Source organism: Rhipicephalus microplus, chromosome 8, assembly GCF_043290135.1.
Source record: "Rhipicephalus microplus isolate Deutch F79 chromosome 8, USDA_Rmic, whole genome shotgun sequence".
Classification (NCBI taxonomy): Eukaryota; Metazoa; Arthropoda; class Arachnida; order Ixodida; family Ixodidae; genus Rhipicephalus; species Rhipicephalus microplus.
The window spans coordinates 85,854,026-85,880,351 of record NC_134707.1 but is presented as its reverse complement, the minus strand read 5'-3'; the positions used below and the strand labels follow the sequence as shown (position 1 = coordinate 85,880,351).

Genomic DNA, 26,326 nt, shown 5'->3' with positions numbered 1-26,326 from the left:
ATGTTCGGAGGCGATGCTACGAATCGTTGCGTTGCAGCAGGGTTAGACACGTCAAGGTTAGCTGTGCAAAGAAAAACGCGCGCGGTAATTCCTAGAAACGAGGCGCGCAGTGCGCTTTCTTTTTGACAAGAACCGACGGCGAAGACGTGACGCGCGCGCACATTCCCGAAGGAGCGCTAGCGATCAGCTGTGCATAAGCAAATAAACAAACACGCACGCCATGAGTGCAGGCATCTGCGAGCTCTTGCTTGTTGCGCAAAAGACAGCTGTCAGGCTGTAGACACTGCGAGTACGTCACACCTCTGATTAAAAAACTTTAATGTCTCAACCTAGAGAACAATCGCCGCAGCGTGTGACGCGGCGAAGAAATGAGTCGCCGATTGCGCAGCAAAGCGCAATCTTTTTTTTTTTGCCATATGATGTGTGGTTGCGCAGCCGACTAGAAAACACTCTACGATCTGTAGAGAGCGGCGAAAATCGCGCTTTCTACATTATGCGACTGTTAATTCACAATCGTGCATACATTCCTAGCTAGCTTCCGCTTTCGAAAGCGCACGGTAGATGTAAAGGAGCGTGCGTACAACGATCAACATTCCTGCGGTAAACCGCGAATAATTTGCTGCCGGTTGATTGCGGCGTAGTACCTTGCTGCTTCACCGGGGATAGTTTTACACAAGGGTACCGAGAACTACGCCGCGATAACCGCAAAACACGAGCGCCTTGGAGGGGGGGAGGGGGGCTTTTTTTGCGCGCACCGGACACTCGCCTGGTATGCGCGGCCTTCAAGGTCCGACGAAGTTCAAATCAATTAAAGGGACAGCGCGCGACGCTGCTGCAGCCCCGGAAGGGTGTTAGTACTGCGGCACCGCGGCTCAAACACGACAGCGGCAGGGCTGCTAGGCGCGTCACGATCGGGAAAATTTGGCACAAAATTCACAAGCACCCAAATACCAAAACACATAAGCGCCGCTTCGGCCTTATCACACGGTATCATCATATAATATGATCACGGGACATGAGCGCGTATATTCTGCTAGCCGGCAGGGGTGCGCAATACGAGCGACCATTCAACCCTGCAAAGCGGCAATCGTCCGTGTCCTGTCACCACTACGTGAGGGCATTGCACGACCCCCTTTTTTTATTTTCCTTTCGCGTGCCACAGCTGACGATCGTGAACCGAGAAGTCGAACAGCGCTACTCACCGACTAAGGCCCGATGATCGTGTGGCCAGTTGGCGCTAGCCAGGCGCGGGACGAACTGCGGGTTGACGCCGGAGAATCGTAGCACTACGCTGGCTGCTGGCCGCTCTGCGCGATTGTCGGCCCCATGCATGGCCGTCCGACGGGCTACTCCCCCCTGGGGACGCGAAGCTACAGCAGGCGCTGGCGACAAAAAAAAGACCTCACGGCGCATGCGTGGAAATGCCTGGACAAATGAATGTTTGCCCCTTCTTGTGGCGCTACAGAACACCTACCAAGCGGCGCTATGTACCACAATTTGCGCTGCCTTGTTTGTTTATTTTCTTTAAAATGTGGCAAATGCATTGCTGGGGCTCACAGTAATGCTCATACCCACTCTGAAAAATAGGCAAAGAAGGCGTAGCGTGCTTGTAAAGATGATAGTTTTAGCATAGTTCAACGCAAAAACGTTTGTCTGCCTGCATTTCTGCTTGTCAAATAAAACGGTCAAAGTACACCCACTTCCGCAGCCTTCACCAATATTGCTCTGGCTTCTAAGTTCATACTTGTGCAATTGTAGATTACAAAGCAATTATTGCGCATATTTGAGATACAATATCAACGCATCAATCTTATGTGGTGTGTTTTTTATACCAAAAAAAAGGCATACACGATTATTTTAGGAACTGTAGCCTTTATTACACTGCGCTGACAATGCGCGCTATGCACGAAAAGGCGTGCTTTTTTACGCTTTGCTGGATGGATGAATAGATGAATGAATACGGCTGTACCCTTTAGATTGGGCGGTGGCTAGCGCCACTAAGCCGTATTACTTAATGAAAATTAGATTTATTTTTTTTTTCTTTAAAAAGTGAGCTTTAGGATTCGTACTTTGCAGTGAAGGGTTTAATTTTCACTCTTGCCTTGACTTTAGCCACCAATCAGATAACCTCCTTCTAGTTAAGTCTACCCGCTTAAAGTCTATTTTGCCCTCCCGGTTCATAAATCCCAGTGCTTTGAAAAACTCTGCGCCATCATCCTGAACTATAGGGTGAAGCCCTTTACAGTACATTATCAAGTGTTCGGCAGTTTCTTCTTCCTCTCCACACGCACTGCATACTGTGTCTACCCCTTCGTATTTGGCCCGGTATGTCTTGGTTCGCAGTACTCCCGTCCTGGCCTCAAACAGTAGAGAACTACCCCGAGTATTATCATAGATCTTTTCCTTGGCAATTTCCTGCTTAAAAGTTCGATAGGTCTCTAGTGCGGACTTCTTAATCATGCCGATTCTTCACATGTCGGTCTCAGCTTCCTTCACCTTCTTAACCGATAATTCTTTTTGGTTTGGCCCCTGCTGTTTTCCAAGTATTTACCAGTCAATTTTCTGGTTCGCTTCTTCCATTTTGTATCGACATTCTTCATGTACAAGTAGCTGGAAACCTTCCTAGCCCAACGCTCCTCCCCTATTTCTCTCAATCGCTTCTGAAAATTTTATCTTGCTGCTAGCTTCCCTGCCCTCAAATGATGTCCATCCCATATCACCTTGTACTCCCTGATTTGGTGTATTCCCGTGAGCTCCTAAAGCAAGCCTACCTATTCCACGTTGCTTAATTTCTAATCTTGTTTGAACTTCTGATCTCATGCACAAGACCGCATTGCCGAACGTCAAACCAGAAACCATGACCCCTTTCCATATTCCTCTCACAACATCATACCTATTGTAATTCCACAGTGCCCTATTTTTCATCGTTGCTGCATTCCTGTTACCTTTAGTCGTCACGTATATTTCGTGTTCCCTCAGGTACTCGGTCCCATTGTTTATCCATACGCCCAGATATTTGTATTTATCTGTTACCTCTAGCGTGACCTCCTGTATTCTTAGCTCACTACCTTCTGTGTCATTGAAAATCATGACTGCTGATTTTTCCTTACTGAAATAAAATCTAACCTATCTCCCTCATTACCGCAGATGTCCATCAATCTCTGCAAATCTTCCTTGTTGTTGGCCATTAACACTATATCATCTGCGTACATTAATGCTGGTAGTGCCTGATCAATGAGTTTTCCTTGTTTGAATAAAGAGAGGTTGAAGCCCACTCCACTTCCCTCTAATTCGGCATCTAATCCTTGTAGGTACATCATGAATAATAAGGGTAACAGGGGACACCCCTGCCTAAGCCCCCGTTTTACCTCTGAAGGCTTGGATACCTGTTTTCCCACTTTATAACTACCTTGTTACCTTTATAGATATCCTTTAAAAGATTAGTGACTACATGTTCCACGCCCAGTGTGTCCAGTATTCCCCACAATTCCTCTTGAACCACGCTCGTACGCTCCCTTGATATCCAAAAATGCTAGCCACAGGGGCCTGTGTTTTTTTTTCTGTTATTTCGATGCACTGCGTCAGTGAGAACAGATTGTCTTCCAACCTCCCGTGTTTCCGAAACCCATTCTGCAGTTCCCCCAGCACCTCCTCATCCTCTATCCATGCCTGCAGTCTTTCCTTTATAATCTGCATCGCCAGCCTGTAGACCACTGATGTCACTGTTATAAGACGGTAGTTGTTTTTGTCAGCTTTGTCCCCCTTTCCTTTATAGATCATGCTCATCCTGTTAAGTTTCCATTCATCGAACTTCACCATCGATTATTATTTTGCTCACTGCCTCTCTCAAAGCCTGCTTAGACTTCGGACCTAATGTCTTTATCAGCATAATTGGAATGCCATCTGGGCCTGTTGATGTACTACTAGGAACCCTTTTCTCAGCCCTTTCCCACTCTCGTTGTGAAAATGGAGCCATTGCACCACTTGATTCGACCTTGTCTATTGTGGTGCATAAAGTACTTTGTTGAACTTTTTCTGTCACCCTTGTTTTTATATATTCAATAGCTTCGTCTTCTTCTAGCCTAGCACCTTGGGCTGTAGTTATAAAACTCTGCTCTAGGCTCGTCTCATTTCTTAGGGAGTTTAGATGGTTCCGAAATTTCGCAGCTGCGTTTTTATCTTCTTTATGTACTTCTGCCAGCCACTGAGCTCCCTTTCTTCTAATTTTTTTCATTGATCAGAAGGGATGCATCCCTTCTACAGTTTAGAAAGGTTTCCCATTTTCTTTCCACATCATCTGTCGGTTCACCCCGCTGCTTAGCATGTCTGTGTTCCCTAAAGGCTTCCTGACGTTTTGCTATGGCTCTCTTAACTTCCTCATCCCACCCACTTTTCGGTTTGTGTCTTCTTTTCTGGGGTGACTTGTCACGCGTCTTAGCAAGCTCTAGCTCAAAGAGTCTAACTAGATTTGTGTATGTCCACACTGTCTTATTATCCTCCGTGATTACTTTCTCAATTTGTTTAGTGGCTATTTCAATTTGCCTTCCTGGATAAAAATTTTCCTGTAGTTGCTCATCTTGTCTCCTTCCCACTTTCACTGCTCTTCCAAAACTTAGCTTGATACGTTTGTGATCACTACTCAGCCTTCTGGAGCCACCTTCATCTATGTGCATTCCCCTGAGCTTATCATAAATCCTATGTGACATCAGTGCAGTATCTATCGTCGACTGCAGCCTTCCTGCCTCCCATGTTATTTGCCCTTCACACTTCTCGGTACTCTTGCAAATGATCAAATCAAGCCTTTCACACATATCCATGATCATTTTGCCTGTCGGGTCGGTATACCCATCTATATCTTCTATGTGCGCATTCATGTCTCCTAGTATAATTATCTCGCACTCTCTTCCTAACTCCTGAATGTCCTTTGATATACACTCTACCATTGCCTGGTTTTCCTCTCTGCCATTTGCTCCCGTCCACAAGTACACGAAACCAAGGAGTGTCATTTGACCTGCCACTTTCCCTTTTAGCCATAAATGTTCCTTGCACTCCTGCTTGACCCTTTGCCAGTCTGTACTTTTATGAATGAATGTCCCAACACCACCCCCCTTTCTTCTGCCTTCTGTTCTATTACAATATTCCCATGCGTAGTCCGGATTGTTCGCAGGTTGTTCCATGTCCCTGAGTTGTGTTTCTACAAAACCGTATACCGTCGGCCTCTCTTCCCTTAGCTGTTCTTTTATCTCTTCCCACTTCAGCCTGTTCCTACCACCCTGCATGTTAATATACCCTATGTCTGAATTGGCTCGGCGCTCGTGGCTACGTCTATTTATGCCCCGGACTCTACCTATCTTAGATATTGGTGCCACTTCGGAATCGTATCTGTCCATACCACCTGTCGAAGAGTCTCCCTGGTTGTTTTCCTCGTTACTAGCTATCCTGCACCCCGAAGGATTCGCTTGCCCCTAAAAAAGCTACTGCGCGTCCTGCAAGTCGCCAACCCACCTCATGACCTAGCCGCCCATCGAAGTGAATTCTGTCTTGTTGAAAACCACCCCCACCTATGCACCTCTCTGTTTATTTTTACCACCTCAAAGCCTTTCTCTCTACTCATCCGCCATATCTCTTGGTTTGCGTTGACAATACGAAAGCAATACGATGCTGCCACCTATCTTGATAGTTGCAAAATATGGCCTTCAAGATTTATGTGCACAATTATAGTGCCTAGAATATATAGGCTAGCTATTCTTTTCTTTCTAAAACCACCGCCAGGTGACGCTCATGTCTGACGCAGCGCCTTCAGATTCCCATTTATCGATTTTCTCGCGCAAAACATCAACGGATAAATATTTTTTAAACTCTCACAGACAGAAGACTATCACCTTTCGACGACATTTGCAGTCAAACACGTAGATACGGGGTGAATTTTTATATGATCATTACAACTGTGTTTATTAATGAATTTATAATGAACTACAAACACTGTCCTACTTTCTTTTTCAGCGTTTTCGGATGAAAAAACGTTGCTCTGTCTACTTCTACTTCGGCTTTGATCCAGAGAATTTACAATATTTGGAGCTAACTATATATATCTTTGAAATTTGTACTTCGGTAAACTTGAACGAAAAATCGCCTAGGGCCTGGTGCAAAATTCTAAATTTCTCACTAAATATTGAGCCGACGCTGCCATTGTGTAATGCATGGGCAGCTGCTCTTGAGGAAGTTGACAATACTGCGCTTAATAATGCCGCTTCATTACCATGAAGCCTGAGGAACTAACACAACGTTTTCACGATTTTTTTTGTCTTAGAAGTATGAAGCATTGGATTGGTTGTTAGTTGTTCAATTCATTTATACTAACTTAAGCTTCGCTAGTTTCTTTTGCGCTGGTCTTGAGCATTGCTAGTTGTCATGTTTAGCTGCGTAGCCAATAAAGTTGTCATTTCACTTCAGGCGGAAAAGTGCAGGCGATAGAGTTTCATACAGCTTGACAGAGGCTGCCAAACGTGCGCTATGTTCTGAAACTGAAACTTGCTTGTGCGTTTGCCGTCGACATAAATGCTGTAGTTGCGCTAGCCTATGTCGACGGCCACAATCATGAACGATCGCGATGTCGGCCTCTTCGAGAAGCGCTCTCCGAAGCAAATGAGCAGTCCGCCGCTGTCGCGCTAAGCCTAACCGAGTGATCCCGCTGCCAGTGCTGTGTGATGAGCATTGTTGCCCCGCCTCGCCTCTCCCGTGCTCTTCCTGCCGATCCCATGGGTAGTCCCGAGCACTTGCGGTAAGGGCTCGTGACGGTTGCTCTCTTTCTTCTCTAGCGCACGCATTAAGTTTGAAGCGCGAGACGGTATATTTTGACTTGTGGATCACTTTCCCACGGTACGAAGCCGCATCTGTCCGACTCTGATGTCGGAGCTGCTCTTGCACTGTTCATAAACTGAAACCTCGTGATTGGCACGCCCATTCAAAGCTAAAATGAACATTCGTTTTCGCAATTGTCACACAGAAAAAGTCCTCAGCCGCTTCATTGTCATCGGAAGCAACGCATCTCTACTGTTCATTGTTTAGACGAAAAAAAAAAATGTAGTGATACGGTTGAGATCGCTGCGGTATTTAGGGCTCTAACTCTTCAAAAATAACTAGTATTGTACATATTTGTCTTGTATTGACGCTTATGTAACTGAAACTAGTGTGATTACTCACTTTTGGCATTGGGAGCGACGTACGTTGTGTGCCAATGCATCCACCGTTCTTTTTATTGTTGTCTCGTTGATGGAGACAGCCGGCGCCAGAAGCTGTCAACCGCTCCGGTCCGTTTGCATCGGAGGATTCCAGGCATATTTTTAGCCCCCGCAATTGTTTTCTGCCCGACCTTGGCATACGCATCTTCTCCGTGTATCGCAATGCCTTAATTGAAAGGCGCCGCACTGTCGTCGAATAAATGGTGCGTGATTTGACTTCGGAAAAACCCGGAGTGTGCAAAGAATGTCGCCGGGTACCGTTCTTAGGCTTTCGTTTTGACGAAACGCGAGCCATCTGTGAGGAGGTAGATATGCCGCGCTACGTGGGTTGTGCGAAATAAAAGCGGTCATGGCCACAGAAGGCTGCTTCACTGCAAGGCAGTCGTGCCACGAGTCAGAGCCAATTGTAAACTCGCAGTGCGCCAGCATTTTTGTAGTGTCCAATTCTTTTTAGTTGTTTATTACGGTGGTTATTCGAGAAATATTGTGGCAACAGGGCGCGTGAAATAATTTCGCTTTTTTCGTAAAACTTAGCGCGCTAATTGCGCGTGGGCAGTATTCATGGTGATAAATTCTCTGACATATTTGGAAAAAGTGGTTTCCCCTGAAAATAACGGGTTGGAAAAGTTAGCTTGCGTTTTTCACAGCGCGCTTACTTATTTACAGTGGTAGCATATAGCGTCAGATCAGGAACTTGTTTTTATTTTTTTACCTGCCATAATTTTGTATGCATTAAAAAGCAACTGCGTTAAAAAGCTTGGTTATTGATGTTCTCATTCACCTCTGTGCCGCTGAGCACAATTTGTTAGCTTTTATGCATAACTTTTCGACTTTACGTTATAAACGATGAAAATAATAACAAAAATAACATAAATTGCACTGTAGGCACAATGCTGATGAATTGGCGGAGCTAGCGCCTATGTATTCCTGGTTTTTTTGCTGTTTGGCCAAGTTTTGCGAATTTTCTCTTTATCTGTTCTTCTGTTTTTTTCTTGCCTATTCTAGTTATTTTTCGGTCCTTTTTTCTTCATTTATTTTTTTTATTTGTCAATATCTCTTGCTCTCCTTATCAAGAATTCTCATATATATATAAGTTTGTGTTGGTCCAATAAGAAATTGCTATCGGTCTCATAGAAAGTCTATTAGAGGTGTATTGGGTGTATAAGAATTCCATTAGTACAAATAGGGAACAATAGACGCACATATTTTGGTTTTCCTTGCGCAAATAGGACTTGTATTTGTCACCAACAAGGGCCAATAGCCAGTCGCATATTGTTTTTTTATTGGGCAAATAGGCAGTTGTATTGGTCAAGTAGGTGCTTTCGATCAATTTCTTATGCAATCGATAGTGGATGTATAAGATGAATATTAATTGTATTGGTAAAAGCTGCCACCAGCTGTTAACTTTTGTGTAAAATATCTCTATTTCCTGCTCTTCCTATTTTTCTTCCTGCCTTTCATTTTTATTTCCCCCTCTCTCTTTGCTTCCTCTGGCTTTCTGTCCCACTCTATCTCTATTTTTCACTTTATATTTCCTAATTCTTTGATTCTCTCATTTTCTCTCGACATTTCTTTTTCACTCTTTCTCATTCTTTCTGTGTTATACTTTTCTCACTCCACTCCTTCTTTCCCTCCTCCTCATCCTCACATCTTTCCTCCTCATGCTCACCTTCTTTTCCCACTACAATAGAGTATTTAAGGCTATGATATGCCTTGTTAGCATGCCTGGATAGCCGAACTGTTAGGACGCTCGCCTTATGGTCGACGGTATGCGGGTTAGAATCCTGCCTCGTTAGGAATTTCTGGGCAAGAAATTCCCTCTTTCTTGCTTTCCTTCTCTCGCTCTGTACTCTTTCCCTCCCCCATCAAGGCCCTTCACGTTGAAAAAATTAGTGCACCTGTTCTGGAAGCGTGAGTAGCGCAGGCCGGCAAACTCACTCCTCAGTTCACTCACTCAGACTTAGTCAAACTCAGATTGAGCGATGGGTGAGTCTGAGTGAGCCTGGCTAAGAAAAATTTCAGCAAGTCGGAGTAAGTCCGATTAAAGAAAAATTTGGTGAGGCTGAGCCCGCGTGAGCCCTCAGGACAAAATGTATTTCGTGAGTGAGTTCCGCATTTTTTGCCGTCCTATGGTGAGTAGTGTATTTGGAATAGTCTCAGCTCAGTTATGGCACATACCAGTTATGGCACGTTCAAGATGGTGATAGTTTTTGGTGTCACGACAGTTGAAAGCTTTATGTAGATGAGGTCGCATCACACATACTGTAGGAAGTGACACCACAAATTAAACCAAGCAGTATATTATGTGCGCTTGTATACATCTTGAGTTAATAGGAGGCAATCATCGCAGGCGCATCATTATTGTCATCACATGATGGTTATACAGGCACAGACTGATTAATGCTAATGCTGATAAAAGAATTTCGCAGACATCAGCTCGGTATGTGCTTTCGTCATCTTAGCCAAGATACACTTTTGTGTGAAAGGGGTTCAATACAAAAATCGCTCAGTGTCCTAGAAGACATGCTAATAAGCGTTCCTGCTGACTCCTAGAGTGTCCTGACACGAAGACACGGTATGAGCTCTTCGTCATGTGCCTGCACAAGATATCGTGACATTTCCACGGCCTCTCCGCTCCATGGCTGTGTTGGTGATGCACAAGTGGCGATTTCGTATTTTTACCTGAGGTCATTGCAGCCATACAGTTTCCCATTATTATGCTAGAGGGAACTCTCGCACTAATGTCTATGGGAGCTGCAATGCACTGCACTTCAGCCAGCGTGGCAATGATGGTTAGTACACAAACTTGTATAATCATCGCACTTTCGGCTCCTTTTGGCTTCACGTGGCTTGGAGCAGGTTTGTCATGACACGATAATCAGCAAACGTTCAGCTGTCGCACTTCACCACCTTAACTTTCTTGGCTTAACAGCTCAAATCAACTAGCAAAGTTCATAACGATCCGTTTCTTTTTTGAAACAAATCCAAAACACAACAATAAACAAAGCCACAAGTGTGTTTGAAGCCTGCAAGCATGAAGACTAGAGAAAGTTGTGCTCTACCCATTGCTCCTATGGTCGCTGAATTATTTTAGCGCCAGAGCCTCCCTAGTTAACTTTAGGAACCTGTATGGTTTCTATGACTGCTCCGCTCTGTGGCTGTGTTGATGACGCACAAGTGGCCTATTTCGTATTTGTAGCTGTGGTCATCACTGCTAGCCATACTAATGGTGAAGTCACTAGGATTGGTACTGTAGCGTGAGGACACCCTAGTGTGGACGTCACTAGGCGCTCTATGCAACAATTAGCCTTAATATTGAAAAAGAGATCTCGGCATTCTCTCTGCTTCACACTCGCTCAGAGATGTCTCTGCATACAGGAGATGGCAGAGTGAACCCAACTTTAATAATCGGTATTAGTACCTCTTTAAATGGACAGTAAACATCTTTATTTTAAAGTACTTTTTCGTGATACTAAAAAAGTCATGCTTGCCATGCTTCAGTGTCTCTTCCACATCTCAATGGGACACCAACCCCATGCATGCTCAACCGCTGTAGGTCGGACGAGTTGGGCTGGCACGAAGCCGAGCTGCTAAGCAGCTCTGACCCGAGACGATGTGTCCGTTATCCCACCGGCTAGCGGTTCCAAACTTAAAACACTAAGGGTGATTGATTCGTTGGAAACGTACCAACCAGGGCCCCTGGGCTTATGGCACAGTTCAGATCCACCACCTGGCCAGAGCCGTCTCGTGCTTCAAGGATCACTGTCGTGGCTCTGGTTATGTTGACAGGGGTCATCGGACAATATGTGTCTGTACGATGGCTAGTAAAATCAACATCTACAGTTATATATTCTCATGCACGTTCATTTACCCTTACCACGCTTCAGATGAACGAAATATAAGACAGTTCCACACCATGAAAACGATTGTACAGGGAAGCTGCTAGCACGTGAGTCTGTGCAGTTTGATAGCAAGATCACTTGCATCATCATCATCCTGAGCATCGTAATCGTGTTTCGTGGCACCATAATCGTGGCACCATAATTTCATTTTATTTATTTTCCACTCCTTCACTCCCACCCACCAGGTCACACGACCTGCGTGACTACCTACTACTACTACTACTACTACTACTACTACTACTACTACTACTACTACTACTACTACTACTACTACTACTAATACTACTAATACTACTATTACCATTACTGCTACTGCTGCTACAGCTGTTTCTACTCTTGTTAATACTTTCGCTACTACTGTTACTACTACTAATACTACCACTATCACTAATTCTGTTACTACTATTACTACTACTACTACTGCTGGTACAACTACTACTATTACAACAGTTTGAACTACTGTTACTATCACTGCTACTGTTACTACTATTACCATGACGGTGATGGCACAAGGCAAAGATGTCTTCACTGTAAAACACCAGATGGCATCTGTATGCTTTTCTTGATTAGATTTATTATCTCTTGCTTTACACAATGACGGGATGGATGGAAAGTCCTTTATTGAAAAAGAAAAAAAAAAGGGGGAGGCACAGGACCTCTGTGGGGATAAGCAAGACTTTCTAACTACACTACTAGTTCACAGTGTCACGTGTTTTACACTTGTATTCACCATCACTGGTACTGAGGCGGTATGGGGTCAGTACTGTGATTTGTCGGACCCCCTAAACCACTCTGATCAGGCCGCTCTGACTTCCATATTGGGCAAATAATAACTGCTTGTCCGGGTTCGTAAGGAGGGCTTCACGATAATTTGTGGTTTGCAAAGCTTGTAAGGCCGTTCACCCTTTTTCAAATGCGAAACACTGCCAGAGTAAGTGGTGAAGGTCTGCACGGCAGCACAGCCCACAGTGGTAGCACGTCACTGTCACAATGTCCGGTTGTCGCCATTTTGCTAAAGAGTGTGGTGTGTATGCAGAATTTGCGTGCACCTTATTAATGACGACTTCTTGGGAGCGTGAAAGCGAACATTTGCTGGAAAATAGGACTGGTGGGGTAACCTGCGCAATGCGTTTTTTACTAGCATGACGCAGGGACGTGCGTAGGTAGTGCATTGTGGCTACCGAGGGAGCCATTTCACTTAAGAGCGCATACGGGTTCACCCTGAGGGGTGGGGGCGAAGAAAGATTGGTCGACCCACCTGCAGAAGCAGCAGCTGCGTGTGCCGCCGTATTGCCCCCGGGCACACCCGTATGCCCCGGCGTCCAGATAATTTATATTTGCCTGTCGGCTTTTTCATGCCTACGAATGATGCTTTGAATAGCAGCCGCTGTAGCATCCTCCGACGCTGGGCGAAATATTTCCGAGTAGGCAGCGTGCGAGTCGGTAAAGACACGAAGGGGTTTGTGTATGGTGTGTGGGAGGCTTGCAGCCGCTCCCCTTTTATGGCAAGTAGTTCGGCATGCATAGGGGTACCGTTCGGTAGATGGCACCTGTAGGCCCCAGTGTACTCGGTGGTCAGCGCGCAGATCCATGCTATACAAGCTTTGCCATCGGAAAGGGCAGCGTCCGTGTATATGTCGATGGTATCTAAGCTCGCTTCCCTGTGTTGTCGCGTGGCAACAAACTGGCGGGTAGTATTATTGCGACGAGATATGGGGCGATGGAACAGTCGAGAGGCTATTGGAGTTTCCCATAGGAGTAAGGACTGATTAAGAAGAGGTGCATCATCATGCTGCTGACAATCCTAGGCCAGAAGGCAACGGCCTTGCGGTGTGTTTTCCTGGCAGATGTGGTGTCAAGTGTTGGCTTCACGGATGACGTCTTGCAGAGGGGGCAAGCCCCCTGCGGTTTCAAAGGCGGATCGGTTTCAAAGGCGGATATCTTAGTGTGTTTAGGGAGCCCCGTGGTTGTACGGAGAGTAGCCCGATGAAGGCGTTCCGAATTTTGGTTGTCCGTTGGAGAGAACGTGTATATGGGTGCGCCGTACAAAATCTTTCCAACGGCCGCAACTCTTGCGAGAGTGCAGCAGGCTTGTTGTCGCGCACCTCCATATTTGTTGGAGAGACGACGTATCTTATGTAACGTAGCTGGCCATGCCTGCCGCAGTCCACGTACCCACTTTTGTGGGCTGTTGCAGCTGGCTATTGGTAAACCTAAAACTTCAATTTGTCCGTTTTTTTTATTATAGTGTGTGATCCAATATGGAGTGAGGTGCACATTTTCTGGTTGGTGTGATTCTTGCCGTCTATGCTTATAAGTTCTGTCTTATGTGGAGCTAGCTGCAGGCCTAATTCCTTAAGAGTGGACTCTAAACTGAGGAGGGCCGTCTACAGCTCGGTCTGCATTGATTCTTTGTCAGAATAATCCACTGCCTCTGTCCATCTTGTAACATCATCGGCGTACATGGCGAATCTAGCAGTGGTGTCCCGTTCAAGGTTTTCTGCTACCCTGCTCATGGCCAGATATGGCCAGATTAAACAGCGTCGGTCCTAAAATAGATCCCTGTGGAACACCTCTGTTCAAGTAGTAAGTTTTCGGACTCCATCCAGGTGATGCACCGCTTAAGCGAATAAGCCGAGCTCCAAGGAAATTTCGAATCCATGTCTGCGCACGTTGACTTGGGTAGTGCTTAGCTAGTTCTTCAAAAATGACGTTATGGTGAACATTATCGAACGCTTTCTGCATATCAACGGCCAGCAAGTAGTCAGGTAACATCTTTCTTGAGGTACGATTGATAACACGCCGTAGCAGCCAAAGGCAGTCATGGGTGCCGAGGTTAGGGCGAAAACCGGCCTGGGCTGGATGGTATCCCGGCCGGGTTATCTCGATGTAATGGGACATGCGTGTGTGAATCATGCGTTCAATGAGCTTACATAAAGTAGGAGTTAAAGATATTTGCAGGAGGTTTTCGCAGAAGGTCTTCTGTTTTCCATGTTTCAGAATAGTATAAATGAGAGACAGCTTAAGGTTCTCCGGAACATTTCGTGAGGCCCAGAGGTCATTGATTACCGCCAAAAGTGCATCCTGGGCTTCATCTTCAAGGTTGGGGAGTTCTTGCCATGTAATTCGGTCGTGGCTAGGCGCCAATCGAGGACGCTCGTGTTTGATGGCTGGTTAGCATTTCTCCCATGCTAAATGGACGATAGAGATTCGGATCAGGTTGCGTTATGGTGTAGACTTTCGGAGATAGAGGCGGAGTGAGTGAAGCGTGAGAAAAGAACGTGGTAATAACTTAATCTTCCACAACTGACGAATCTTCTTTGAGGAACAGCTCGGCCAGAGGAGGGTTGCCCTTTCCTTTTTCGCTGAGGCTAGGAAAAATGCGACATAGACCTTGGAGGCCTAGTACTTGGCCAAGGCGTTCGCAGGTGGATTAGCAGGCTTCGCTTTGAAGTTGGAGCTGATATTCATTGATAAGCTTAAATTGGCGCTAAATTTTCATGAGGTCAGAGTGTCATTTCCCGTGCGAGCGGTATCTTCTGACTAAATAGTCTGCTGTTTTCCATAAATTGCCTAAATGGTTATCTATCGGTTGAGTATGGTCTTCGCATGGCACTGTTTCGCGTGCCAGCTCACGGGCCTGTTGAACAATGTCCATAAGGCCCTCAACTGTCGAGAAGGATCCAGTAACATTAGTACGAGAAGTATTCCAATTAGTCATTGTTGTTGTTTTGATCCGGAGGCATTTTCGATGAAGTACAACGAATTTTGGGAGATGATCACTGCCCCATGACTGGCTGCAGACTGTCCAGTGCCGCACAAATTGGGGGCTGGCGAGGGTAAGATCTGGGGTCGTGTCCCTCTGCGCTCTATGTAGTCCTATTCTTGTAGGGGTGTCGGGAGCGTTACAATTTCTACAGAAGAGAGTTCAATAGCCTCGTAAAGATATTTTCCGCGTTTATTCCGCTTTCGGGCACCCCAGGCAGGGTGATGAGCATTAAAATCACCTCCAATGAGCAGAGGGAGGTTCTTAGATGCCTGCCTAAGTGTCTCCAGCCATGTGTATGGTCTAACTGAAATATTTCCTGGGCGAAAATACGCAGGCACGGCCACGAAGGGCTTTTGGGCAGGAGGACAAAGTTTAACAGCTACTATTTTGTGAGCATTAGAACTGAGATCAGGAATGTCCAATTGAGTGGCCGGGCAGTCATTATGCACCAGAAGCGCTGCCTGGCCTTTGGGAAGCTGTCTCTTATGTTTGATGGTTGGTGTCTGAAAAGCACGGTAACCAGGAAGCCAGCACATGCCGCACGTCTCCTGGAGAAGAAGGAACAAGGGGCGATGCCTTTGAACATAATTACGGATAGTGGAGCGTGTTTGGTTAAAACTACGGCAATTCTACTGCATCCCCTGAGCGAAAGAGCTCATGAGGAACGCATTGGTTTGCGGCGATTATTGTCATCAGCGAGGACACTGTGCTGCAGTTCATCAAACATATTTTGAAACCGAGTTTGCATGGTATCAAGGGCTTGTGTTAGTGTTAACCATCTCCGACCGAATCGCATGCTCCAGCTTATTAGATTCTTGAGCCCGTTCTTGTCGCAGGAGCCCAATAATGTGAGAGTAGGCGGAGTTCTTGTCTGTAACCGGTTTAGAACGACGTGTCGGAGAATGGCTCTTTCTTTTATTTCGGGACCGACTGTGACTTGGCGTTAGAGACTGATTCTATTTCTTTTGGTCCAGCGTGAGGTCGCGAAGTCTCCGATTTTCCTACCATAATTCCTGTACTTTTTGGCGAAGGCTATTGATAAGCTGAGTCAGATCGGAAGAAGCGGCTGTTTGAGCCGTTACTTTCCGAGGCGTCGGAGGGGTAGGCTGTGTGGCAGATGTCGTAGATGATGAATCATTAGTGTTGCGTGGAAGGGCTGATTCAGATATATTTCGTTCAGGACAATGAGGGCTGAGTGAAATGTGTGTGGACGCTCGACAAGCCACGCAATGAGGAAACTGCTTACAGTTTGGGTCGACTTCATGCGGAGCTTTGCCACAGTCCCGGCATACTGGGGGGAAGGAAGAGTATTTGTAAACATGGCCCAAACGATGACAGTTGTAGCATGCGACCGGGCGAGGCTGATATTCGTCAACACGGATGACTTCATATTCAAACACCAAGCGTTTCGGTATGGCGTCTGTATCAAATGTCAAAAGCAGCAGCTGTGTTTTACCGAGCATGTGCACATCGGTGATTGTTGCCTGTTCACAGCACAGATGCGCTTTGATGTACTCAATTGTTAGGCCGTGTCTGATCTTTATTACCCTACAAGAGCTGCCGACTGCGTGTGGCTGAAGAGGCAATGTGTTGACATCAATTACTCACACGCGATCATTGACTGTTGCCACTAAGCGCGCGAGTGTGCATCATAGTTTGTGAAAATGACCTTCGTCACGAAGTGTAATCCGTACGCAGTTACTGGTTATGTCAATGCGGAGAATTGACATTTCTGCAATAAAGGTTGAAGGAGTGGTTTGCTCTATGGCGTTTGTAAGGGCTTGTTTCGGAATGTCTGTCGCATGCACTTTGTTTAGCGACCTGATCAAAACAGTATAGCCGGGCCGACTCACCCGTTCGGCGTGCAGTCTGTTCGGTGACACTTGGCGTCGGTAGTACACGGCGTTATTCTTTTGTACCCCGTTGTCGAGAAGTTCGGTGGTGCCGGTAGAAAAGCCCGCTGCCATGTCGTTGACATGAGGTCCGGTAGACGATTCTGATGACAACGTAGACTGCGTTGCATCCATTGTCTCGTTTTCGTCCGATAGCGTTGGGAAATTGCTTGAGTTCACAGAACGCTTGTGCATGCCGCGGTCGTTTTCATAGTAGGCGTCTTGAGATTCGGAGTGAAACAGAATGACGAAAGCAGGAAAATATAAAAGATGGAGCAACTGAACTTAAGGCATTAAGATTGCTTGAAGGGGCTCTGTCTTGCTGTAGACATACAATAGACTATTGACCTTAACGACAGCTGTGAGCAGTGTGTCCTGATAGCAACTGTGGCTCACTGGTTTTGATGGGCTGATGTCCAAGCTGCACTACAGTTTTCTCATCTACATTTTTGTTGGCTACAGTCCCCAAGTTTGTGCACGCAACAGGAGTCGGCTGAAGAGGCCCTCAAAACACTCTTCTAACACATCTGTAAAACACCTTTGATCGAATCAAATCTATGCACTCATCTTCTTAACAATGAGGTTCATAGGCAGAGAGTACGGAGAGGGGGGGGGCTAAGGTTAACTATAGTTGATGTAAATGTATGCATACATCTCATGCACAGTGTGATGGTATCACAGTTCACTAGGTTAACATCATTTGAAGCAAATGTATGCATTTATCTTGTAAGCTGTGTGGTTGTACTATGATCGAGTAGGTTTACTGTAATTAACTGTATGCATCCACTTTGTTAACACTGTGGTTTTACTACGGTTGAATGCAGTTGAAGCAAACAAACACATCTATCTCATACGCTATGATTGACTAGGTTGACAACAGTCAAAACAGATTAGTGCGTTGGTAGCATAAGCAGTGTGGCTGTACTATGACTGACGAGACCTTTCTCTAATATTGAGATTCTGCATGTATCAGGACATGAGAAGACGTTAGCTACTGTGGAGGTGTTTAGGTAATGAGCTGCTGACCCAAAAGTAATGGGTTGGACTTCGGCCATGGCAGTCGCATTGCGATGCAGGCGAAATGATAAAGGCCTGTGTACTTAGATTTAAGTGCACGATAAGCCCTGTCTAGTCGAAACCTTTGGGCTGCTCCACTGTGGCACGCATCATAACATTATTGTGGTTTTTGGCATGTAGAACCCTGGAAATTATTATTCTGTGAAAGAGGTCCTTCTCTTTGTCATTCCAGCATCTCACAGTTGTTTGCTTGAGTATGGGAAGCACCCCAAATTAGAAAAAAAGTATCCCTGGCCAACTCTATTGAAAGTCAGTACTGTTAACCAACTTATTCATTTCCAGTGAGATGATTTTGAACTTCATGACACTGCTGTACATCACACGCAGGAAGTTCGACATCTGCAATACACAATCAGCACCCATTTCTTTCTTGCTCAATAGCATGCAAGTCTTGAATGTTGGGTTGCTTGGTGCATTTTCAGTAATACTAGTATACTTAGTGTCAAAACCACTTCCACAAAAAGGACGCCTGTACGGCACAAGATGTGATTTTATTTGGGTGTTTATTTTGTGTATGAGAGCACCCACTCTATTTGTGTGCCCTTCCTGTGGCCATGGCTATGGTGTGAAGCCTGTTTTGACTCTAACTCTGGCATTATTCTTCAATGTTGCATTTGTTACGTTATGGCAAATGGACTGCTTTCAGCATGTTTTCATGAACATCTTATATGTAATTGTGCATCGAAATGTGAGTGCTTACTTATGCATTTTCCTGTTAGTCACAGCCGTCAAATCTCTGATAAGCCCGGCTGCAAGTGTATGACTGCTTCACTGTAGTATAACTTGCACTGACTCTTAGCTTTTGCAGCTTGTCATTGGGAAGCCATTTCTTGTTATAAAGATGGAAGCCTGAATGGCTCGTGGGAAGTGTTATGTGGCGAAAAGCTGCCATGGGTTACAACCAGTCACATCACCACCTGTACATCTCTTGACCCTAGGCGCATGAGCTGTGCATTTGCTTAGTCTTTGCAGCATTTGCATAATATGAAGTGCGTGGTAAAATGGCCATATCAAATGGATTTTGTGTTTTTGTTGTCTTAGGGTAATGTATAAGGGACCCTGCAGATTTTAAAGATGATGGTTTTTCTTGCGATACCTCAACGCATAAATTTTGGTCTGTCAGTCTGTCGGTTCGTCACTTGATTCAGCCACTCGGTGAAAGTTTAAGCCCTTGGTAAGCTCCCAACCATCTTGATCTGGTGGCTGTGTTCATACTTGTGAACATTGATGATCAAAAAGTAAATATTAGGTATACCTGAGGCACGACATCAATACATAATAGGTGGGGTGTTTCTTCATGAGACAATGCATAGATACGCAATTCTAAAGAGCCTAGTTTTTCTTACGCTGCGTGGACTATGTGACACTATGCACAATAAATCGGGTGTTTCCCACTTTTTAGTAAACAGATACAGTGCTGCCACCTACCAGTGGCTGTACGTTCTACACAAACTCTCGTTTCCCAACATTACTGCCAGATGGCATTCATATTTCATGCAGCGCCTCCATAGAAGACGACCGTCTTTTGAGGACATTTGCAGCGAAGAACGCAGATATGCAGCCAATTTTTTTGTTGCTATTTACCAGCAGATGAGTCATTAGACCAAAGTCTTCGAGCAGCCAACGAAACATGACGTGACGTCATTGCAGGCGGAGGCGGCTGTCCCATCGGCGACGGAGGCAGCAGAGTGGCTGAGGTGGATGGGTGAGCAGGTGCTGCGTCTCGCGGAGGAAGTGCTGCGGCTGGAGCGGGAGCTGGCCCAGCAGCGGCAGCTGCGTGCGCACCAGGCACAGCGCGCACACACGCAGGCACAGGCGGTGCGCCTCTGGGTCGCCCAGCGCCTCAGGCAGCTCGAGGAGCACAACACCCGACTGCAGGCAAGGCTCCGCTCTTCATGCAAATCTTCGAATGTTTGAAAATATCACAGCTTTGCCGTCCCTCATTTCTGGTGGTTACAATATTAACTAAATTACAGTACTTACCCACCACTTACCACTTCAACTATCTCATTTCCTGATATTCCGGTTCCATGTAATTTATGTACAGCCCCATTTCAATCCAATTTAGAATTCATTTTTGTTTTACATTGCAGGAGCAGAATGAGCGGTGCAACGAGCAGCTGGAAGAACTGAGACGGCGACTTGCGCAGCTGAGCGAGCAGCTAGCGGCCAGTGCCCCGCCCGACGACGACGAAGCTCCGCCCGCCTACACGGCTGCTGTCCTGCACCCCACGGTAGGGTCGCCTTCGCATGACACTTCTTATTGTGTATCGATGTTTTCCAAATGTTCCTGTCTCTACAGTTACACCCTCAGTATACTCTTAAACCTCATGATAGCCAAGATGCGTCTTAAAAGAAAATATATTTGTTATATCCAGCAATTCGTTATAAAGGTTATTCTTAACACTGTAGCTATTGAAACTATTTTTCATTTACTTTATTATAGCTGATATTTTGTTATTTCCGTGTTCATTATATTGAGCTTTGAGTGTAGTAGGGAAGCAGGTAGAGGCACTTTCTTCATACGTGGCTTGCTTTGAAGGCTCTGAGAACCACTGTGTTGATGCATATGCATTGGGGGAGGGCGGGGCGAAGTTCGTGATGTCATTTTGACATTATCGGAACACCACACGCAGGTCCTTTTAAAACTTTAAGCACATTGTTATCATATTAAAGCAGACCCAAAAATAGGGTCGACAGCGTTTGGTCGGAGTCACTATACAAAGTGTGAACCGCTGAATATTATGAGAGAAATGTCAGCTTGCAACTGTGAACAACGCTGATGCATTAAATTGGCATAAAGTTGCAGCTCGATTTGCAAAATATGGCCGCAACAAGGAAGCAGACGTAATGTAAGAGATGTTGTCATGTCATTGTGATGGCAAAGAAACTTTTAGTCATACCAGCAGTAGTTTAGTTATGTATTGTGCAAACTTGTGCCTAGCAAAAGAAACAGAACATACAAACAGGTTAATACTCGTGGGACAATGATAGTAGCAGGGAGGGTTATCATTCTTCAATAATCCCATCTTTGGTGAAATGCGGTCAACTTTTATATGTGCGTTATCGAACATCCCAGCGCCCTTGCCAGTACTCCCATTACTTTCAGAATGAACTGCATTGCTACTCACATGAGTGAGTTTTAGCGAATCAAAGTGGGTATTATTTTGACGATTCTGAGTTTGAGTGTGGCTTATTGAAGAAAATTTAGGGAGTCTGAGATCGAATGAGTCCGAATGAGAAAAAAATTGATGAGTAAAAGCCCAAGGAGCCCTAAGGGCAAGGCATGTTTCATGTTTCGTAAGTGAGTCAGAGTGCTAAATTTTTTGCTGACTTATGCATACATAGTATTAAGCTGCTTAAAACAGTTTTGTGAAGAGCCGAAACTCTTTGTATGCTGCTAATAAAAGCTTCCTTGTGCATTCCTTGTAATCCTTACATATAGAGTTTTTTTTTTTTCATTGAGTCCGAGTGTGCAATATATTGCACATGCGTTTGTATGCGTACAGAGCGTTGTACGTTAAATCAACTTCTTCTGCGTGATAAGGTAGTGTCATTTGTCAAAAAGTGCATTTTCTCAATAAATATGAAGAAATTCGTTACTCGGCTCTTACAAAGATATTGTGAAAAAATCTTTTTTTTTTGCAATAGACTATTTGTCCCTTGAAATGATGCACCCGCTTTGGCACAATTATGGGCAGTTCTTTAAATGTGACCTCTAAGGGTCAATGCTATATTTTCATATTTTCTCTAAAATAGTCAACCAACTAGCTTATCAACAAAAGCTGTTGGTGCTAGGAGTTGCTGAGTTTTCTCTCCCTCGCAGAGTTGTCCGGGAGTGCGGTTGGAGCGCAAGCGTTTCCGGGAGGTCACCACACTCTCCTCGTGCAGTTCCATGGCCTCGCCCGAGGAAGACGGCACGGCCCACAAGGGGTGCGCGATTAATCTCTGAATTTCAATTCTGTGTATATTTGATGCTCGTAGTCACAAACTTCAGAAGTGTGTTGCCGATGACATCACTAGTGACAAAGGTTTTGTGCCCGACGAATGCAGCACGTTGAAGCACTCAGAAATATGTGCCGTAGAAGAAGCAAGGACGTAGGGGCGGTTACGCACCAGTGTAGCTGCTCGTGGTTTGTGGATCCGGTAAATTAGTAAAGAGCAATAGTTTTACAGACAGCCTAGAGCTGTTTTGTAATGATTTGCATGCTGTCGTTGTCTAAGCAGTACTTGTCTGTATTGCCTTTCTTTGCTGTTTGTTTTGTTCCACGTTGTAAGTTTTTCTTGTTCAGTAGAATGCCAGCTCGTGGAAACGTTCAGGTTAATCATTTGCTACCGATTGAGACAATTTTTTTTTCATCAGGCGAAAGGAAATGACTCCGTGCTCCTTCAAAAGCTGTTGAGCTTTTTCAGTGGCTTTTGGCTAGCTTCTGGCAACTGTGGCGTTTTGTATAATATGGTTGGCTCACTTTCCAGGTGGCCAAGTCCAGCGCTCGAAGGGTGTCGACGAGGCGTAGTAGCTCCGGATGAGGAGTTGCACGACTACGCCGAGATATACACCCCGAGCCGGGAAGAGGGACCTGCGGTTCCGGGGAGTGACACCGGGCGGCCCCCTACACCCCCAAGACACCGTTTCCCATCTTGGGTGAGTCATCCTCATAAGTGTGTGTGCAATCTGCAGTGTTTTCAGGCACTAATCCAGTGAGCTTAATTTCTGAGTAACGTGCTAGAAGGCTTTTCAAATGCAGTTTGTATGTAGTGAGTCGCTAAAGGCGTTACTGCTATATTAATCTGATAATTCTCCAATTAATGCTTATGGAATGTAATGATTTTGACTGTGATAATTAGTGTTTCAGGTAATGTAAGCAATACTCAAGGCCTTTTGAAAGCTATTATCGAAGCTCTGCTGCCTGCTATCAGTAGCGCCGTGCTCTTTTAAGTCTAACAAATTTGATTTGAAACAATTCAATGGCTGTTGAATGAGAGCATGTCTGCATTACATATGCAGGGTGTCCCAGCTATCACACAGCAGGATTTAAAACACAATGAGTGGTGTTTAATTAATTAGTCATATTTATATTTGTAATTTGACAACTACTACTCACTTAATAGTCTAAATGTCAATGAGGCATATGTAGGCATATTCAGAAGTCATCCATCTAGGCTGTCTTCAACAACATACTACTTGTGGGCTCATTTATTTTTTTTAATTTAATAAAGAATGCTACTGAAGTTTTAAAAGTCACTTGAGGCTAGATTGGTGTCAAGAAAAAGACGCAGGAAGAAAAAAAAAATATGGGTCACCATGTCTGCCCCTCCTAGGCGGAAGAAATATGTTGCTTGTCTTGTGGAGACCGTGGTAATCTAAACAGGGCTCTGGCTGGGATGCCATAAAGGACAGTCGGACATAGAATATGAATAATGATAGCGGCATACAATCTAGGAAAAGAAATCTCTGCAAAATCCTGATGCATGTTGTTACTGCTCGCCCTGTACCCTTGCCTAAGGAAAAAAGATAACATTGTCTCTTGCAGCGGACTAAAGGCAAAACCATTTCTGGCAGTAAGCTCATTCTAGGGCACTGCTTTTTTTTTGTTTTGTGGTGAGAGCATAGTCACAGGTTACTTTTCAAGTTTTGAGGGCTTTTTCAGGAGCTGGAAAAAACGAGCAGAGAGTCAGTATGTTGTTGGAAATAGCAAAATTGTCCTTCGAACATGCCTACTTGTGCCTCACTGACGTTTTGATAATTAGTTCAGTACTTGTCTGGCTACAAATAGAATCATGGCTAATTTATAATAAAACTCATTCACAAAAAAATATTGTGCGGCTACTCCAATCTGCTGTGACATTGTCTGTTTGGAACAATATCTGCTAGATTTGCATTGCATAGGGCTGTTCCTCTTTTTGTAAATCTTACAGCGTAATAGTTGTGACGCCATGTATACTTGAATATGTGACACAGCTGTTCCTAAATAAAGCCAAGTTTGTCATTCAAGTGAATGAGTCTGTGTATTTCTCAAAAATATTGGTGGTAATGAACTAAACAATGTGAAAGGCTGCATTTGCCGTAGAAAGCATGAACGTTGGTGCCATCATTCACCTACACTCAAGGAGTGTAGTTGCAATGTGAAAGCTGAAACATTTCTATTTATTCGGCTGGAAAACTGCAAAAGTACGAGAGTGAGCTAATTTGCATCATGTTCGGTGCATCTACCCTCAAATGGAAATAAGTGGCTAGTAATTAGCATTATACTCCTAAATTATTTCCGAGTGTTTATTTTTCGAGGTTAGTCAGTCAAAAACTTTATTAGGAGGTCCTGAGGAGTTTAAGAAACTAAATGGCTTTTTTTCACACTCTGGCTTCAAAAAAACCTTTCCAATTATCTAGCTATCCACAACATGATTATTCAATAGGCAATACACTGTAAAGCTTTGCCGTGTCTTTATGTGCACTTTACTATAAGTACTGCACCCACCTGATCTGGTTTTTCTAGTATAAATGTGCCGCCTTTTTTCTGTCAACGTGATAACGTTAAAGAGCTTGTTTTGAAGAAATTCAGGCATTAGTCTCAGCATCGGCGTCATTTGTTGTGAGAGACAAATCATCTTGTTTGTGACCGAAAAATTGAGGAAGATGCGAATAAAATCAACAATAACAGTTTCTGGGTTCAACTGAGAATTGAGCCCGGGCCATCTGCATGGCAAGCAGATGCTCTTTCCTGAGCTACAATATTTGTTGGAACTGCTTTGGAAAAAACACTATATGCATGTCATGTAGCAGAACGAGTCTCCTTAATGCATCATACACTGCGTAGCAGAAGCGTAGAACCGTGCCAGGCATCAAAAGATGCGAATTGAGTAACGAGGGGGTGTTTTAAAGGCCCACTTATTACAAAGTTCTCAGGCATGTTTAATCATCATCAGCACCAGAACCACCAACAGAGTGGGCAGGTGCGTATGTTTGCGTATTGCCCAATGCTGATTTGCAAAAGGAATAATTATGGCATTGTGGGCACTTGACAACGGTACTGGCAATAGGCATTCGATAATAATTTGGAACGGCCACTGTTACGTGCACAGTCATTGGTTTCCTTATGACAGGGCCGAGGCATGCACCAAGAACCAAAGCAGATTAGCAGTTGAGAAGGCAATGCTCTTGTGTCCTTTAATTTTTATTTATTTAATAATTTTTTGTGCAGGAATCTCGCATCTATGAGGTTGCGGCCAACGGCATCATCCAGTCACTCCACTCGGGCACTTCAGGTAAGTTAGCTTAATTTTACTCTATGAGTGACCAAAAAGTATCAAGAACTGCTACAAAGGCTGTTTTAGACTTCATCAAAAGCACTGGACTAGATACTAGGCTGTAGGGTGCTATGCTAAGTGGCTACTGTACATGCGCATCACCTCTTCCATTCCCCATCACCATCCTTCATCCCTCTTTCTTTCTCCCTTCTCTTATCTCCTGTGTAGAGTAGCTGGCTAGAGCGAACTAGCTGAGGCCCACTTCTCTACCTTCTAATGAATTCTCTCTCTCTCTCTCTCCACTTTTTATTTCTTTTTTATATCTTTAAGGATAGCTGTTCTCAATATGACTTAGTTATAACCAATAGTTCATTGTATCAGTATTCGTTATGTCAAGATTTCAGTGCTTATTCGACTTTGTGTAGTATTAGTTTTTCCTAAGTGGGCTGGAAGTGGTATTCAAGCCTGTGCACGTTGCACGTGCAGGTGCCTCGAGCCTGGAAGGTACCCTGCCTGGCAGCCGCCTCCACAGTGCCTTCTCCGAGCTCAGCGTGCCTGTCTATGCCGCTGTCAAAGGGGTGAGTGTTTCTCCTTTATCCACTACTTGCATGTGTGTTGGGCCCGTCTTAACACTGCACCCTGCTTCCTTCATGTCGTGGTTGAGTGAAGGAGCAGGCATATAGTATTAGTGACTACTGTATAAAAAAGATGAAGAGATGTAGACTAGCGCAGCTGCATGGTGGCTCGGCAGACAAGGTCTCCATGGGTATCATGCTTCGCACTGTGTCCCATGTGACAGTTGCTCCGATCACGTTACGCAATGCACGTAGCGCCATCTACATGTGGCTGTGCAAACTACCACCATGACACTTCGCTTGCCCGCTTTGTGCTCTCAGTTTTTTCTCAGACCAGTGACTTTCGACAGGCTATTGGACGGGAAAACAGCACAGATGCTAGAAACCGTTCAGATTTTCGTTTCATTCCAATTGACAGTGCTGTAGAACCCCATGCAGGTCATGGGGTTCTACGAGCTGGCCTCTCTGAATTTCGCAGTACGGTTGTTTCTTATCTCTGCATTGCGTTTAATGAAACAACTGCTTTGTTTCTCACATTTACTATTCACCGCCATTGTTTGTTCACCCATATTGGTTCCAGTACAAGACAGCAATATGCAACCTGTTAGTGAAAGTAACGTTCTGT

The 26,326-nt window shown here is 44.9% G+C and overlaps 2 protein-coding genes across 3 annotated transcripts in view; one reads left to right on the top strand and one right to left on the bottom strand.

Moving 5' to 3' along the window:
* The window catches only part of LOC119165095 (uncharacterized), a 38,423-nt gene extending 37,082 nt beyond the window's left edge, over window positions 1-1,341 (bottom strand). Inside the window, exon 1 of the mRNA XM_075872256.1 lies at window positions 1,203-1,341. The gene's annotated coding sequence lies outside the window, so the exon portion shown is untranslated. The remainder of the gene's footprint in view (window positions 1-1,202) is intronic.
* A 5,294-nt stretch (window positions 1,342-6,635) lies between these two features.
* The window catches only part of LOC119165096 (uncharacterized protein CG43867), an 83,382-nt gene continuing 63,691 nt past the window's right edge, over window positions 6,636-26,326 (top strand). For both annotated transcript variants that reach the window (XM_075872255.1, XM_075872254.1), the window contains exons 1-7: window positions 6,636-6,781; window positions 19,532-19,759; window positions 19,975-20,115; window positions 21,708-21,814; window positions 22,358-22,526; window positions 25,081-25,144; window positions 25,613-25,704. In XM_075872255.1, the coding sequence (XP_075728370.1) occupies window positions 19,583-19,759; window positions 19,975-20,115; window positions 21,708-21,814; window positions 22,358-22,526; window positions 25,081-25,144; window positions 25,613-25,704 (750 nt within the window). In that variant the 5' untranslated portion in view covers window positions 6,636-6,781; window positions 19,532-19,582. The remainder of the gene's footprint in view (window positions 6,782-19,531; window positions 19,760-19,974; window positions 20,116-21,707; window positions 21,815-22,357; window positions 22,527-25,080; window positions 25,145-25,612; window positions 25,705-26,326) is intronic.